Source organism: Homalodisca vitripennis, chromosome 3 (assembly GCF_021130785.1).
Source record: "Homalodisca vitripennis isolate AUS2020 chromosome 3, UT_GWSS_2.1, whole genome shotgun sequence".
NCBI classification, from domain to species: domain Eukaryota; kingdom Metazoa; phylum Arthropoda; class Insecta; order Hemiptera; family Cicadellidae; genus Homalodisca; species Homalodisca vitripennis.
In genome coordinates, this window is record NC_060209.1 from 176,446,305 (window position 1) to 176,465,425 (window position 19,121).

The 19,121-nt window shown below is 34.0% G+C and overlaps 1 protein-coding gene across 1 annotated transcript in view; it reads right to left on the reverse strand.

Moving 5' to 3' along the window:
• Window positions 1-19,121, reverse strand: part of LOC124358488 (lipase 3-like) — an 82,955-nt gene that overhangs the window by 55,342 nt on the left and 8,492 nt on the right. Inside the window, exons 2-4 of the mRNA XM_046810782.1 lie at window positions 12,709-12,907; window positions 7,251-7,365; window positions 4,328-4,571 (exon numbers count right to left, since the gene is read on the reverse strand). Of these exons, the coding sequence (XP_046666738.1) occupies window positions 4,328-4,571; window positions 7,251-7,365; window positions 12,709-12,907 (558 nt within the window). The remainder of the gene's footprint in view (window positions 1-4,327; window positions 4,572-7,250; window positions 7,366-12,708; window positions 12,908-19,121) is intronic.

A 19,121-nucleotide genomic window follows, 5' to 3' on the forward strand; every position in this document is an offset into this window, starting at 1 on the left:
ACAGTTAGTTACATTTTTGTAGATATAATCAACGAAATTGAACAGAAGTTGTGATTAAAATGTCAAATGTAAATTACCAATATGAGGGATATATCGTATTTATCTATATAACCGTCCAATGGGCAATTAGGCAGTTTCTGAAATTTATGAATCAATTAGGTGTACAGACTTTCCAGCTAATTCCTACATTGTTATTAGTTTAGGATTGTTTCTATAGCGTATCTGAAAAATCCATGAGTGGTCTAAATATGTACTTTATGACAACTAATTAAGCAATAAAATTCTAATGACTATGAACCTTATTGCTCAATTAATGCTTTACATATAGATTGGATATTAATTTTTATATCATACCGTATTATTTTTTATACCATTATAGTAATACGAAATATTACACAGCATCGAGATTAAAATATCTCAAGACGATAATTGCAATGCTGTTGTGAAAATGGTTGCAAACTGAATGTAATATTGAAAGGGAATTATAATTTAACAACGCAACGTTTATACAATTACCTACGACCCGTTCCTTATTGTGCTGTGTATATTGCAGTTAGCTACCAACATCAAACACTACGAAGAACTTTCATTAGTCCACATACGTTATAGCTTCACTCTATTCATTAGTCTTGTACATTTAATTTTCTCTAAGTAGAGTAAAGTTTCCCAAAAGAATCGTTTTACTGAATATCTATCTCAAATACAATCTCAATAATAGTAAAAGACACACAATACTTCGTCATTTAATAAACACATCATTGAAACATCCACAAGGACAAACGAGCATCAACCAAGATTATGTCGTTTTTGGAATTAACTGTATCAAATACTGCAGAGGATTTCCCGTCAAACTTTAGAGAATAAATAATAATAGTTGGCATGCAGCTCACGCGTACACATGATCCTAGCTTTAAACCCACGTTTCACTCATAAATGCGGTTTCAAAAATCGCTCCTCCATTTTCGGTGTTTTATGGGAGCCAGCCGACAATAAGTTCATAATTAAAAAATCATAGAATGAAGTAATTAATATATACTTTACACTTCAAAAGGAGTGTTTTGCCTATACTTTTCATTCGCGTTTTTGACGTTTACAACAAACCAAGAAAATATAAGTTTTACCTCAGGAAATTTTTATTTTCTGTTCAGAAATAACCATGATTAAAATAAGTATACTTAAAATACTAATTATATGTTGTCTGGACAAACAGCATTATTTATTATATTGTTATACTCTACGTTATTCAAATGAGAGATAACATCAGATCACTGATGTCATTGATTTTTAAATTCTACCTATCATGATTTTCTATTTGTATGCACTTTGGTAGGAAAATGGTTGAAAGTTATTCAATTGAGAGATAATATCAGATCACTGATGTCCTTGATTTTCAAATTCTACCTATCATGATTTTCTATTTGTATGCACTTTGGTAGGAAAATGGTTGAAAGTTATTCAATTGAGAGATAATTTCAGATCACTGATGTCCTTGATTTTCAAATTCTACCTATCATGATTGTTCTATTTGTATGCACTTTGGTAGGAAAATGGTTGAAAGTTATTCAATTGAGAGATAATATCAGATCACTAATGTCCTTGATTTTCAAATTCTACCTATCATGATTGTTCTATTTGTATGCACTTTGGTAGGAAAATGGTTGAAAGTTATTCAATTGAGAGATAATATCAGATCACTCATGTCCTTGATTTTCAAATTCTACCTATCACGATTGTTCTATTTGAACGCACTTTGGTAGGAAAATGGTTGAAAATTATTCAATTGAGAGATAATATCAGATCACTGATTTCCTTGATTTTCAAATTCTACCTATCATGATTATTCTATTTGTATGCACTTTGGTAGGAAAATGGTTGAAAGTTATTCAATTAAGAGATAATATCAGATTACTGATTTCCTTGATTTTCAAATTCTACCTATCATGATTATTCTATTTGTATGCATTTTGGTAGGAAAATGGTTGAAAGTTATTCAATTAAGAGATAATATCAGATCACTGATTTCCTTGATTTTCAAATTCTACCTATCAAGATTATTCTATTTGAATGCACTTTGGTAGGAAAATGGTTGAGACGAAAACAATCGAAATAAATGGAGCCATCCGGATTATATTATGAATAAAATAGATTTATCAAGCACTGAGCCATAATGCCGAAGATAAAGATGGTGTTTATAATTATTACTATAAAAGTTATTACGAAAAATGTCTTAGATTATGTCAAATAATCCGATCGTGGAAAGAGTAAAGTTGTGGCTATTTTTACAAAGTATGATTCACAACAGCTGATCGGATGTTATCACATAGATGCCAACTTTATGCCCAGTTTCATATTGACCAACAGTCTTTAATTTTTTACGGAGAATATATATAAAAAAACAAGTGTATTCTGTATAAGGATAAGTACAGTTTTTTTGTATAGAATAATATTAAAAGTTTTGCCATGCGAGTCACTAGACTTATTGACACTTTTGCCCTCTGGATATGAGGTAACGATGTGAAGGAGTTTATAAGATTAATTTGTCAGGAGCTAAAACTTGGTTTTCCATATTTATTACAGTATATGCAAAATCATTTCGTGTTTTCGGTGTTATGAAAGATTTATAAACACTAAAATTTTATTAACTTTGTTGAGAAACAACTAAGTACAAGGTGACTGTACATGAGTTAAGCTCGGTAGAGTTGAATTTTAAATGATACTAAACAAAAGTCCCTTTAGATACATTTTGCACTAATGACTTCACGTATACCAGTATTTGTATGTTTGTTTTTTTTATTTTGAAAAGAGCATGTACCATTTCTAACAAAACATACGAAAAACTAAAAATACAAAACTTTGGTCTGCATTTCTCCGAGATACACAAACATTCACAGATTTCCAAGATACACACGATTGATGCCGATATTTATTTTTAGGAAAAATCTCCGTCGCCCCATCTCATCACGTCAAAGGCCAGGAAGCAAAGGGGACTGGTGGTGTGGCCCATGTAGGCGACCGGGGCGAGGGCCGCCATGTAACGCACTTTAGCGTTGTAACATATGACCATGGAATTACGTTATTATAATCATACTGAAACACGGATACACAAAAGTTGTTGATCACCTCGAAAGACTGAGCGTACGGAGCCAGATAGCGAAGGAGACTGGTAGTGTGGCCCATGTAGGCGACCGGGGCGAGGGCCGCCATGTAAAGCACTTTAGCGTTGTAACATATGACCATGGAATTACGTTATTATAATCATACTGAAACATGGATACACAAAAGTTGTTGATCACCTCGAAAGACTGAGCGTACGGAGCCATGTAACGAAGGGGACTGGTGGTGTGGCCCATGTAGGCGACCGGGGCGAGGGCCGCCATGTAAAGCACTTTAGCGTTGTAACATATGACCATGGAAATATGTTAGTACAATCTTACTAAAAATGGATATACAAAAGTTATTGATCACCTCGAAAGACTGAGCGTACGGAGCCATGTAACGAAGGGGACTGGTGGTGTGGCCCATGTAGGCGACCGGGGCGAGGGCCGCCATGTAAAGCACTTTAGCGTTGTAACATATGACCATGGAAATATGTTAGTACAATCTTACTAAAAATGGATATACAAAAGTTATTGATCACCTCGAAAGACTGAGCGTACGGAGCCAGGTAACGAAGGGGACTGGTGGTGTGGCCCATGTAGGCGACCGGGGCGAGGGCCGCCATGTAAAGCACTTTAGCGTTGTAACATATGACCATGGAAATATGTTAGTACAATCTTACTAAAAATGGATATACAAAAGTTATTGATCACCTCGAAAGACTGAGCGTACGGAGCCAGGTAACGAAGGGGACTGATGGTGTGGCCCATGTAGGCGACCGGGGCGAGGGCCGCCATGTAACGCACTTTAGCGTTGTAACATATGACCATGGAATTACGTTATTATAATCATACTGAAACATGGATACACAAAAGTTGTTGATCACCTCGAAAGACTGAGCGTACGGAGCCAGGTAGCGAAGGGGACTGGTGGTGTGGCCCATGTAGGCGACCGGGGCGAGGGCCGCCATGTAAAGCACTTTAGCGTTGTAACATATGACCATGGAAATATGTTAGTACAATCTTACTAAAAATGGATATACAAAAGTTATTGATCACCTCGAAAGACTGAGCGTACGGAGCCAGGTAACGAAGGGGACTGGTGGTGTGGCCCATGTAGGCGACCGGGGCGAGGGCCGCCATGTAACGCACTTTAGCGTTGTAACATATGACCATGGAATTACGTTATTATAATCATACTGAAACATGGATACACAAAAGTTGTTGATCACCTCGAAAGACTGAGCGTACGGAGCCAGGTAGCGAAGGGGGCTGGTGGTGTGGCCCATGTAGGCCACAGGGGCGAGGGCCGCCATGTAACGCACTTTAGTGTTGTATTCCGGCCTGGAGCTGCACAGCACGAAGAACATGGTGGTGCCCATGGAGTGGCCGATGTAGAGGATCTGCTGGTGACCAGTCACTTGCAGTATGTAGTCTATCACCGCCGGGAGGTCGTAGCGGCCCATCTCGTCCCAGCTGTGGGGTTTCAGTGAAATGAGGTGAAATAGTAACTATTATAGAAGATGGGGCATGAAAGTCCTGTTTGCTACTTATCCTGTCAGTGGCAGAATAAATTTCAATAAGTATTCTTTCAATACTTTTCAATACAGAGGCAAAGTTTTCAATCACATTGCTTCAAGATGAACTTGAATAGATTTTTCTAGAACTGATCATTCCCCTTCATCATCCTTACATATATTATTTTTAGGTTGCCCCAGACGATCCTCGGTGTTCCAACGGACCATTTACTATAGCAATACATAATTGAAGTTAAAACTGTTTTTATTACGGTTGTGGATACGTATGGAATGTTTACGCAAAGTATTTGGTTTGCTAACCTTATTACATTGAATGTGTATCAGTTATCAAGAAAATACAGTTAATTTGTAAATATATTTTCTGAAAACACGTGTTAATTATAAAAGATTATCATTGTTGAAAATTATTGTTTCTGGATAAATGTAATTAAAATATTGTGTTACGTTTTAAGTAGAATTGTGATACAGTATTGTAAAACAACAACGATCGCGACACTTGTGGATATAAACAACAGTAAGTGAAATAGGTTCAGTTATAGGTTTAAGTTATAAATCTTAATTGGATGTAATGGATCTCTTAAAAGAAGAAAATAAAAGTTGATTCACGTTTCAACAGTTTTCTTTAAATATCACATTTGACATATTTACTGGGATAGTTCAGTTGAAAGTTATTAATCTCAATTGAAATTGATGGATTTCTTAAGGAAGAACGTAAAACGTGACTCACGTTTCAATAGTTTTCTTTTAATATAACTTGTGAAATATTGACTTGTGTTTTATTGTGATAGATTTGGTAATATCTGGAATTGAACTAGCTTCCACTGCAAGTAGATTCTGTGAACACACTCACTTTCGCAGAAAAAAAAACCATTAAATTCCATAAAATGAAGGAAATTAAAGGTTATCATTATTGCAGACTTGTCAACAAAAATGCTATTTAAATACTATTTTGAAGTTCTATATGACTCTCTTATGCTATTAAATAAAGTTAACAATTTATTGTAACAGTTTAAATGTTCTGAAAGAAAATAGAGAAAGACTGAACATTTAAATTCTCCACACTTAGTTTATACATCAGGATTGAACATTGTTCACCATTAAAGCTTGGTGAGCTCATGTGAAAGAAAGAAGACGTAACTTTTTATTAGTTTTGCAATATGTTTAGCTTTCATTATATCATAAATATATCAACATTATGGCTTAGCATAAGTACACAATAAACAGACGTTACTTCCAAAGTGGATTGTCCAAATATAACCTATTGTGTTGGGTATTATTCAGTGTTGTATTTATGATAAACGTAGTTTCCACAGCACTAAAACTATTACATTTTATTCCCATGTAACATTATACCCTAAATGCTTATGAAACTTGAATTCATTAAACTGTACACAATAACAATATAAATACTAGAATATGAAGATGGATGAATGAATAGCAAAACGAAATAAGAGAGGAAAATTAGTGAAAATACTGTTATCGTGTTGTACGTTTACACCTCTTAATTTGCTAACATTCCCGTGTGAATCTGGTATTTACATTCTTTCTTTTATTTTGTTCATACCTTAAATGGTATGATAGGTTTAAATTATTTATATATCGCACTGTGCTGCGGTATATATACAAATCTTTATGTATGTATCATCACGATGAAGCCTGTAGTTCATAATGTAGCGATATTTGGCATGGAGTTTACAAATGAATGACAAGTTTAAGTTCGATGTTGGAGCCAACAACAGTAAAGGGGATGGATTCAAATACCTAAAACCGTATTCTAATATTCTAGACGTTTCATGGATGGATGGATTATAAAAAGAATTGGTACAATATTCAATAACTTTTAGTTTACTTAGTGTGCGTCTTAGAACTTAAGGAGTTAGTATTTTACACAACAGTCCTAGAGGTCCTGTTGAGCCAGGAACTCCATGGACATCCTATTGAATGAATGTTGATCTCCGGTAATTGTTGATCGTCCTATCGTTGAAGGGATACGGCCATAAATGGTTTCTACGAAATTCCGCTTTATACCTAATGAGTGTCTTGACTTAACATAGAATTAGTAATTTAAGTCCTACAGGTAATACATGTTAGCAGGTAGTAGTATGAGAGCGCCTCAGGTTCCAAAGGGATGAAGCTCCAGGGCTGAAACTGTTTGCTCTCAACAATCCTAGACTTCTTAAACTTGGACTTTCCCCAAAGTGAACATGGCAACTTTACAGAATAAATAGTATCTCAAGTTGTTGAAAAAGCAAAGGACCGTCAAAATCGTTCGGTCGTTGGTAATTGAGATAATATTGGAATTTTGTATCAAAACAATTACTAAAAAACAAAAGAGAAAATCTTTTAAAAGAAATTTCATAAAAACTGACAACACGTCTTATCAGCGATTCCTGTATGAGTTGATTAAAATGAACACATCTCTCTCAAATACACCCACACCCAAATACAAAAGCAATCAAACTTGAATAAGCATGAATAGCATTTTTATTTAGGTTAATATTCCAGAATTAATTTTGCCATTTGGTTTCCTGGATAAAACAAACGCTTAGTGTTACCTTGTGAACGATTAGTGTACACTTAAAATTAATTAAAATTAAAATAGGATTAATAAACTCACGTCCAGTTCCAGAAATTTGGGTCATCCGGATGCAACGTCTCGTGAGCCTTGGAGTAGATATTCCCGCGGGCGTTTCCCATCCATACGTCGTAACCCTGGTCAGCCAGCAGATACCCTGCAGAGAGAATGTCGTAGTACACCTGTTCATGAGTATTTACTGTCTAATATAATTTAATCATAATGATTTTCACCAACTTTAAAAATTAATATTATCTGTAAAAGTTTGGGTATAATGTAATATTTGGATTTATTTTCTTAACAATTAACTGCAACAATAACGAAAATTCCTATTATTGGATCTAGGTTCATGCCAGATTATTAGTTTAAATTATCATCTCTTCCTTATTTTAAAGCATAAATTCTTAAAAGAAAGGGAATATTGGAGAATATTGCTTTCGATGTCTCCCGTACTTGATATTTTAAGCTTGGATTTAGCTGTCTGCTTGGTTTGGTAATGGGACTGGTTCTTCCCAATATTGCGGGAGAAAATGTGAGGTGTTTTACGAATCGTTTTACAGATTATTCGTCAATGGATATTAGCGGTGTAATTTGTCTTGCCTTCAGAATGCGGCTTCATTGTGTTGGAACCAAAATTGACAAAAATAAAATGAAATACTTTCAGTAATATGCCTGATTTACAGATAAAATAATTTCCATTTAAAAGATAACAATCTCCACTTATGTAGATATAAAATCTGCCCGTCCATGAGAATTTCTTTGTCGGGTAAAGATCATGTGCTATCTCATTTCAAATTAATTTATCTACCATACATAATCAAATATAATACCTGCCTTCTCTAGCCCAAAACTTGTACCTTTATCCCAGACCACGCAAAACACAGGTTTTGGTGATTTTAAAATTGATTGATTCATGTTAATCGTGTAAAATTAGGTTAATCCTACAGACACTAAATTAGGTGGACGTAGCTGTGAGCTGTGTCCGTGGTTATTTAATTTTACGTGGTGGAATATCTATCATGGGGGACTATAAATCATAAATTAAATGTTTTCATAAATTAGTCTTTTTCTCTTATTCTTATTTTTTTATAAAAGAGTAGGAGTTGTTAGCGGCTTTGCACGCGATTTCTCATCAAATAACATGCAAGAATGTCCTTTTTAAATGGCTTAATAAATATTCGTGAATATGGTGATAGTCAATGGAAGATATTCCAGCCTCCTTATCCACTTTAGAATAAATGGACTTTAAGTTTAAGAGCAATGATTTGGGGCCCAGAAGTCGGAGAGTGAATCAGGTTTTATATGCACCAATGTCATGCACAATTTTCACTGCAACATTACATAACATTAAAATAGAAAGCTCCATTAATTTCAGTAACACTTGAACTGTTTTAGACAAAAGTAGAGGAACACTAAATCCATAATGAACATCAATCAATAAATCAATTTTACTACTCTCACACAAAGGGTACACACACATAAAGGGCTACGATGTAATATAATGTAATTAATTATATTACATTTGTATATCATATTATACATTATTTCAGCATTTTAAGTGTTAAGAGGTTTAAAACGAACAAAAATTCCACTGATTTTTTAGGAATAGCGTGTGAAAAAGCGTGTGTAGATCTCGTCAATCATATTTCATTTGCAATCAATGTTTGTCTTGTAGCGATCAAGAAAATGTATTCATACAGAGGTTTGAAAAGTCACCATCGGTCAAAAAGCGTATAATACTTAAATAGTTTACTTGAGGTCTAAGGTAATTCCGAAACCTTAATATCATTAGCCTTCCTCTTACTGACAGTTGGTCTAAATGTAACTAATTTCTGCTCGTTGGAATCTATTTACGGTGCTGTAGTAGAGATTGCATTGTTGTCCCGATTATGATTGTGTATAACATATTTGTCTGTACATTTTACTATAAGTAAAAAGCAATTAATTCAAGGTATTGTAATTTACTTTTTTGGATGCACAATATTCATAATTTCAACATTCTCCACCACCTATTATTTTAAGATAAACGCTAAGGGCATATAATTGTTATAACCTTAAACAATAACCTTAAACTGCATAAGCAGATTTAAAACGCCATTAAAAGGTTATTTACACCTTTTTTGTAATATTTTCGAAGTATTAATTTTTTAATTTTACATTAACAAAATTAATTTAGTTTTTATTTTGTGCAATTTTCAATATGCACCAAATTACAAATTAATTAGTGTCAGTGTCTCTATTAACAATATACATTCTCCGAATTCATTATAACTTACGTATCCAGTATCTGTATGTAAATACAGTTGCCGGCAAGTTGGGTAGTACCGATATAACAAGAGTACTTTGTAACAGTTGTTGCAGAGTATTTTAATGATTGTAACTGTTACGGAACAGTTTCCTTTTAGCACACAACTGGGTTCCTCGCGACGCGACAAACGTTCGGGTCGGTGCGGTTTTACGCTTTGTGACTGCGTTCTCTGTATTGTAAGTTATAATTCACTTCTAACTCCTACATTGGAATATGAACATGTAAGTTAGTTGAAACTCGTGTAATTGATGTTGTAGAAGCAGTAGTGTGAAACCATTGTTAATCCTGTGTCTATAAACTGTTAACGCTGGAGTTGTTACTAATTTCATGAGTATGTTCATGTACTAATTCGTTCAGAGTTTATATACTGTTCCAATGTTATTAATGTCTAGAGAAATCGGTTAATTTGAAAAAATTCTAAAAACGTAGTTCTTTTTGTTTTTCTGTTCATAGCACTATCACAATGATCTTTGCCTCTAATTTTATAAATTGTAGCCATATCTGAGTATTGTTTCAATAACCAATGATAATAATATTTGAGGAATTTAAATAATAATATTTACTTTAATATTAGACAGAAAAATTGTTGATCCATGCGGTATTTTCAAACGCATCAGATGTTTGTCTAATGAGTCTTAAATTGGTTGCCCTGCCACCATTTAAAATGGATTATAGAAGAACGTATTTTGGGTGAGGGACCACATAAATTAACAACCTATATTTGTTATAAAATAATTATAACATGCTTCTCTGGGGTTGCTTCCATAATTTCAAATTTATAGCTATTTAATTCTCGAAATGTCTTACTAATAGAGAGACGCGCAGACAAGAAACCTTTACATCCTCCGGCAAATAAAAGAGAAGCTAGCCTACTGAGTGGTAGGCTTCAACTACGTTCAGCCAAATTCCATAGTTGGACGTGCACAATTATGAAACTCATTCTTGTCGATTTAGTTTTATGCAAGGTTTTAAGTCTACAATAACTGTCTCTAAAAATATTGCCACACGATCCATTTACATCTTTAATCATTAACATAAGTTTCATAGTAGTGTTGAAATAATAAAAGTTGCGGTGAGAGACATACAACGCAAGAATGTTCAGAAATTGCATCCTGTCATGGACTTTCCCCTCTAATGCACTATTTTCCCCTTTACTCCATGAATCAAAATGTCACATATTAAAATATCATATGCTTGCACTCAAAGCTATTTACAATGTTATTCTGCTATTTTCTCATTACTATTACTACAACGTTCAGCCATATCTTTTTTCGATATGAATACGCATCATCTGTTAATATGTCACATGTTAAATTAATGTAAACAAATTTTCTAACGCTCAGCCAAATCCCATGGAGTGACATACTCAATAATCGAACTTGGTGTTGCTGATATGGAAATGACGGTTCATGCAGTTTGAAGTTTATAGGTCAGTTCCTTTACGAGAAACCTTGAGGACAGGCAAACAAAGATGAGAAGTTTCTAACCCCACGGGCAGTAGGCTTCACTAACGTCCAGCCAATAAATATACTTATAAATACGAATTGTACATATTTTATTACATAACTTAAAACAGTTCAAAAAGATGCTATCTACATGGCAGAATATTTTAAATCAGAAAAGCGATGACTGTGACGTTTTCGTACAAGTAAAGTAATTTAAGTAAATTCATATAGTAAGGACTAGCGGGCCCGGCGCGCTTTGCTGCGCATTTCAATAATTTTTTGCAAAAGTTGCCCGCGGCTTCGCACGCAATTTCCCGTTGAAAACAGTACACTATATTCACTTATTCTTTTTCTATCACATTCTAAACATTGCTGAGATAATTCATAGTCGTTCCATCGTGAGCCTCTTGGGCGTATTATGAAGGTATGTACCATATTCCTGCCTCTATCTAGCTGTTACCCACGGCTTCGCACGCAAATCTTAAGAACCGAAGTCCTTATATTACTTAGTAAATTTTTTTTTTTTACTATAATAAATTTTAGATTAAATTAGTTATATCTCCGATGCCACGATCGAGCTTGCTTTGTTGTCTCGATCGAGAGAATATGTACACACGGAGTTTTGAGAACCATACTTCTGTCAAAAAAAAAAACAACTAAGGTTGATTTTATAACATTCTTTATATTTGTAGCCAACGTAAGATAGTAATTATGATATCTGCATTACTCTTCTGATCAAGCATGAGCATGGTTTATATTAAATAAATATTGCAGTTAAAGGTGAATTTTTACGTCAAATTTGAATCGTATTATCTGGATAGTAAAGTCTATGTTTAACAGTGATTGCAAAAACAGTTTAAACAAAATTTGTCGTTTCTCTTAAGCTTACTCTATGCTTTAAAACTATAAGTGTAATATATGTTTACAAAGAACAGCTGATTAAAAATTTGAAAAGACGTTAACATATGTTTGCTGCAATGCATTTCTTATGGGTATTTCTGTAACCAGTGGGGCGGAATCCTGAATCGGGAAAGGGATGGGCATAGCTTATAAACCTTCTCCGTGGAAAAATACATATACGTACAAATTTTCATCATGATCGGTCCAATAGTTTACGATTCCATAAAGGACAAACACACAAACATTTTTATATATAGAGATTTGTTTGATAGTCCAATTATAATAGTTCTACGAGTATAGAATTTGCTAGCACCCGAAAATATGGAATGTGAAGAAACTTAAAAGGTTTTCTACATAAAAACCGTATGAATTGTCCTTTAAATGTATTATTTAAGTCATGAGTACCTAAAGTTAAAGTCAGCTGAGCACTCGAACAGCCCGTGCAGAAGCAGCACCGTTGTAGGTGAATTACACAGTGCGATCAGGGAGCCCACAGGATATTCCCTCAACTTGATTGAGTGTGACTTACTTGGACTGACCTAGGGCTTTGTCGGGTCCACTGAAAAGCCAGGCTGCTGAGCACTCGAACAGCCCGTGCTGAAGCAGCACCGTTGTAGGTGAATTACACAGTGCGATCAGGGAGCCCACAGGATATTCCCTCAACTTGATTGAGTGTGACTTACTTAGACTGACCTAGGGCTTTGTCGGGTCCACTGAAAAGCCAGGCTGCTGAGCACTCGAACAGCCCGTGCTGAAGCAGCACCGTTGTAGGTGAATTACACAGTGCGATCAGGGAGCCCACAGGATATTCCCTCAACTTGATTGAGTGTGACTTACTTGGACTGACCTAGGGCTTTGTCGGGTCCACTGATGACCCATGCTGCCGAGCTGTCGAGCAGTCCGTGCTGAAGCAGCACCGGTGTCAGCGACGTGTTGAGTACCGTGGATTTACCGCCTGGTAGCCGATGGATCTGAAGGATAAATTTGTCTTCTGTTGTTACTCGGTGGGTCTCGCAGAGATACCCATGGTGACGGGCGATCTCCGGCTACACAGTACAAAGAAATACGTACAAAATTACTTAGAGTATATAAATACAGAAAAACCACATTCCTAGTATTTATTTAAATAACTTTAACCATAAAATACAGTTGGCTGTGTTGATCCAAATAGATCACCATTTTTGTAAAAAGTAATTTTTCGTATTTATTGCCCAAGACTGACAAAATTAAGATAGGCCTGTAGTTGTTTGTGGAACTAGGATCGCCCTCTTTGACAATTAGAGTAACTTTCGCGGTTTTAAGGAATGAGGGAAAACTTCTTGTTGAAATGACAAATTATAAGTTGGTTCTGATGGCGGCGTACTATGACTTGATTTACCCCCACCTTACCTACGGAATGGTATTGTGGAGTGCATGTGCAAACAACCACTTGACGAGAGTGTTGAAATTGCAGAAACAAACATTTCGAATAATTACTCATTTTAATTTCAGAGATTCTTGTACAGAAACATTCAAACAACTTCGGCTGTTGATTCTCTGCATTTTGGAACCAGCTCTGTACTGTGTCTAAATGTGCATTACAACTGGCCAAGAACTTGGTATGAGACCAGAGGCATTGTAAACTACTGAACTGGTAAACAAAGAACAGTATTTTATGAAAATCTCCCCTCACAGACAGGTATTATTCACTTCAACAAGCTATCCAATGGGATGAAGAATGCCACAGCACGCAATGTGCTAAAAACTCGTTTAAACTCGCTTTTAGCGTCACAAGCATTCTACAACGTTACCGAGTTTCTTGCATTTGACTGGCTGAAAGATCAGGAGATTAACTTCGGCGCTGTAGGTGCAAATTGCCAAATGGATGAAGGATGCATGTATGTTGAATTGTATGTTTGAGTGTGATCCTGATGTGATGGGAATGTACAAGATTTTAGCTCTGAACTCTAATTATTAACTTTTGGTATACATGTAAATTATGTCTTCGCAATAAATATTGATTGATTCGTTGAATTCCAGACCTTACAATTTGAAAAATGTTACACGAATTCTCGATTTATACGCATTATAATTTTTTTGAGCATTAATTATAATTCAAATTCAAATGAGTTTATTTGTATCATATATACAAAAGGGCAAATTTAGGGCCATAAGCTCCTGTCTTACAATTAACCCTAAGGAATAATGTCGGGAACGCATAGTTAAGTTTTGTTTGGTTTATATCAATTTATGATTGAAGGAAAAATTAATTCCTTTAATAATAAGAAATTTTTTTAACTCTGAGTTTCCAACACCCAATTCGTATAGTTACGAATAATCCCGTTAATTAGTGCTTCTTTGACTTTGTAATCAAAGTTAGTTATAAGACCCTAGTGTTGTGTTCCTTTCCAGAAAAAGTAGGTATCACTGTCTTTAAATGTCTGTAAGACAACATTTAATTTAAATTAAACGGTGTTTAACAATGAAAATTGTCACCATTTTTAATTGTGTTTAGAAACCGGAAATTAAATTGGGCACGTTATATCTTGCAAGACAATTATCAAACAAAGGACTCGACGAATTTAGGATTAAGGCCATATTCGAAAAGATCTGTTAGATAAAGAGGGATAACACAAGGACATTTACACGCTTTGAGAAGATAGAGAGGTTATGGAATTTTAAGAGAACCTATCCTGGGGCGCGTAATGTTTTTGCCCTTTATAACCTCAATTCCTGTTTGAGTCAGAGTTTCAAAGAGAACATTGCCCTTTGAAACTTTCTAGAATAAGCAAATTACAAAAATTCTGAATGATTGTTATTTTAAATTGGGGCAAGTTAAATAATCATATAATATCACTACCGATAATAATGACGCTATCAATCGTTTAATATCAATTTTAAATCTATTATTCACAGATTCGTACGAAGCAGAATCTTGAAGGAAGCAACAGATTCTTGTGCTACTACAACGTAGTATAGTAACTACAAAGTGTTGATCCACAGTCGCACAAGCTCAGGGGGCGCAAGCCCTCCGACATTTTGATGGACAACCATTAAACTTTTACTGTATGTTTTATGCTAGAACACATTTAAAAAGTCGTAATGCTTATTTTCTACTTCCTATACCACCCAGTGGGTCAGCTGCACGATATAATTTTCTATATAAGCAACTACACAGTTGTAATAGGCACTAGTCAATATCATTAGCAAGACTGCGATTCAGGTTAAGTAACTCTATGAATGTACCGGTAGCGCCGGTATTGTAAAGCACACGTCTGTACAGACAACCAAGTTCCACTGAGAGTATCGATGTGTGGTAGGCGATCATTCTTATCGCTGAATGTTAGTCAATATTTATGGCTTATCAATCTCAAATAATCGAATCAGAAGTCTGATAGACATTTCAATTTTTCCACGTGGAAGATATGCTTTCAACATTATTTAAATTAACGCAATCAGTACATTTATAGAAACAGTATAAATAAAATTACAACTCTTTAGTAATATAAATTGTTTCAGGTGAGGCAACAGTAGATAATATAAAAATATATAAAAACATAATTAAAACGCGACTTCCATTTAATTAAAACGGAAACTTTGGGTTTCAAAACTAATTGAAGATTGTGTTTTGGCGATTAACAAATACTAATTTTATTCTGCAATGCGTATATGGATAGGAACACTTTTAAAAAAACTTCCCTTTTACGTTTTAAAATCCCCTAATATTTTTTTGTATAAGTAGTAAATTCACAATAATTCTGTGATTTTAATTAACCATGAAAGTTACCATTCAAACACTGCATAAAAAGTAGGATTTTATTAAACTCGGTTAGTTGTATAATTAATGGATCATTCTCTCTTTCAAACACCCCTATTAATTAAAAAGTATGCGTTATTAATTGAACATTATTGAAAATTAGGAAGGATAGGTATTTGTATATAGTGCACTTATATAATTGATTCGCTTATTTCTTATATATGCGGGTTATAGGTTATAACAAAGTTATAGAAAAGCTTTTCCTCCAAAAATCTGTTATTAAATATTCCCACAATTTCGATATTCTGGGGCTAAATAAATCGTTTTATCATATATTCAGGCTGAAAAAAATGTTCAAAAATTGAAACGCCTTAATATTTTTAAACCATAGCAATTAAAATTTACAAGCTTTGCTGAATGTATTAGGTGTACGTCAATGTTGAATAATTTTTAATATGCAATAACCACAAGACTACATTGAGGGGACGGCTTGTGGAAATTTGAAATGTAAGCCTAGGTCAATTTGCATATTATGTTAAAGGTATTTTTTATTACAATTTATATTTTTTTACACAATGCCGTGTTTCAGAGATGATTCGATATTCGACTCGTTGATAATTAGACACGTGTTTCTAGTAAACTTGAAAAAATTAATACTTTTTAATATAATCCTTAGTACCTACAATATACTATTAAATATTCATTTACCACTTACACCACGTACATATTCTGTATTAAGAAGGTTTCCGTTAAAATTGTTTATTCAATATGTTAATTATAACAGTAAAATATTGTTTTAAAGTTGAATATTCCATATATTTCGTAAATTTGTCAATACCGTTAGCACTGTAGCGTATCAGTCCATAGAGGTTTAAAATGATTTTGCGTAAGTTGGAAATTTCATTTTCAAAATAAGAACTTTTTCACTATAGAGCTACTGCCCGATCAATTGTAGTATATAAGGAACTCATATTACCAACTGATTAGAGTGTATTGCGTTGTTTAGTATAAACAATAATGTAAACGATAAATTAAAATTTATACTTATAATCTATAACAATTGAGTCAAGTCTTAGCTCTTTTGACAGCTAAAGATCAAGTTGAAGTGGTGAACTTTTTCGTAATATTTAAGGGCGTAATTGTGGAAAACTAAATAAACTAATTAAAAATTAAAATTACCATAGCAAGTTACTTTAACACATTTTATTTAGTCCAATCACATTAAAGTCCAAACAATGTCCAAACGTTATAATATTTTGAATATTATAATAAAACAATTGAAAAAAACATGCATTAAATAAAAATACATGCTTTATAATTTGTTGTTCATATCATTCTTAGTGAGTGAGTAATTTTCGTAGCGCCCTATAGTTATGGCGACATTTTAAATTAACACCTTTCTTTTAAGAATTTATAATATTTGAATGGATAAGTTCATCGACAAACTCTAATTTTAAACTGTTTTGACATAAACTGTTATTAATAAAATATGTTGGTATAATTAATAGTACACCCATATTCTACCTTTTTAACAAAGATAAAAAATATTTTAGAATGTTACCACGTATTGATGAACGTTGACCGGAAAAGAGATAAAGACAACAGAGATAACACGAAGCAAAGAGATAAGCCGCGACCTTAACACCAGTTCATATAGTGACGCACAGAACACAGAGTATTGTGTATAATCCAAGAAAGGGCCAAGGTCTTTATAGTTTCTATTTAAAGATATTTTTCGCAGATATAAGCTGTGGTATTGCTGGAATTTTTAGTAACCTAAAACTCATCTTGCGTAATCAATTTAAGACAGAATGTGTACATGTGGTAAATGTATCAATTAGTTTATTTATTCACAAGTGTGGGAAATGTCTGGAAACACAATAATATTTCTGATATCAAAAAGGTTGTGCACAACAATATAACAGTTAATTATAACAGGGTAATTTTTAAATGTTTTCCTGTCTTATTTACTCTGTAAATAGCTGGAGTTTTTAAAGTGAAAGTAGTAGATCCGGTTTCACAAAAAGTAGAGAATTTTGTATTATTTTTTATATTATCTATGAAGAGCAAGCACATCGACGATAGAACAAATTTCCTAACAACATATTAAATATTTGTATTAGTAAAACCACAAATAAAACATATGTGAGAAAATAATGTTTAGTGTGGACAAACAAATTGTGAATTGTCTAGCTCTATTTGTAATGGTCAATGTGTTAGAATAGAATAGAAACAATATTAGGCCGACTGAAATGACACGCTGTATATGGATATTTATAGCTCCTAAATCTACTAATACGTTTGACGACAAAGCTGGTAGTGAACTGGGTTCGTACACAAAAGTAGAATGATAATAACAGATGCTCAATTCAATGAGTCTGCCTCCTAGGATATGGTCCTTAGGCGTATGTCAAACATTGACATTTAAAATGGTTTTATTTTAAAACGAAGGCCATTTTTAATTGAAAATCAAATGTTACCCTAGTGTCACAGGCAATATATCAGATGGAAATCCTCAAGTTCATGTCTCCCCTCTGAAGGCAGATTTGAGCTCGAACTAGAAGTTTATCAAAATATCTTTTTATTAACATTCTATAGGAGTTTAAAAAAATGTCCTTCGTTAGATGTACCCAATTTAGTAGTTTCCTTATCTTCCTTTTCCTTCGAACTACTAAAGCACAAATGATTTTCTTGCGTCTTTCCAATAGTACGCTGTTAAAATAATAAACTAACTATAAGGTCAACAACACAGGCTCGTTTTAATTGTCAAATCGCTCATTCGCTCAAAAGCACGGAACGGGCCCGACCAACATCATATGTTGTCCATGACTTCAACCTGGCGAAATTATCAGAAGTTGATGGAATAAAACCTAAATCTCGGATAAGGCGGACTGCTATTAAAAACAATTATTGGCAGTTGTAACCCAACTGTTACAAAAAGAAGGTTGAAACTTACACAATCTTGTGCACTTGTTGAATCTTCTAATGCATTATTTATTGAGATCGGAGAGTTCATAAAGGAGGATTTAGCTTAACAAAAATCGCTTCATCGTATAACCTTAGTAGAATAATTCTTGCTCCGATTAAGTGAGATTATCATTTCTTTGTTTATAAAAAAACTGTTAAATTTTTACCGATGTGTCCTCATGTTTAAACTTAAATTTGTTGTAAAAATATTCGATTTTATTTTGTTAGTTTTATATTTCAAAGCATACGCAAATGTTTCACACCAAAACCTATTTTTGGTATTGAAGATGGAACTGATTATACTGACGCATTAGGACATACACGGATGCCTTTGAAGATATTGATGTTCAATGCAAGCGGATGTTCAATGCCTTTACACGGCATTGGATATTCGCGCACAACTGCTCCTCCTGTAACTAGGAGGAAATGGGTGAGGAAATGACACTTCCTTTACAATCAACATTTAGTTTCAGTTGGCGCTGCCATGGGCGTTACAAATTTCGATATAAAAAGGCCCTAAAGATGGGTAACGTGGTGTCTTTGCGGGTTGCCTTTAT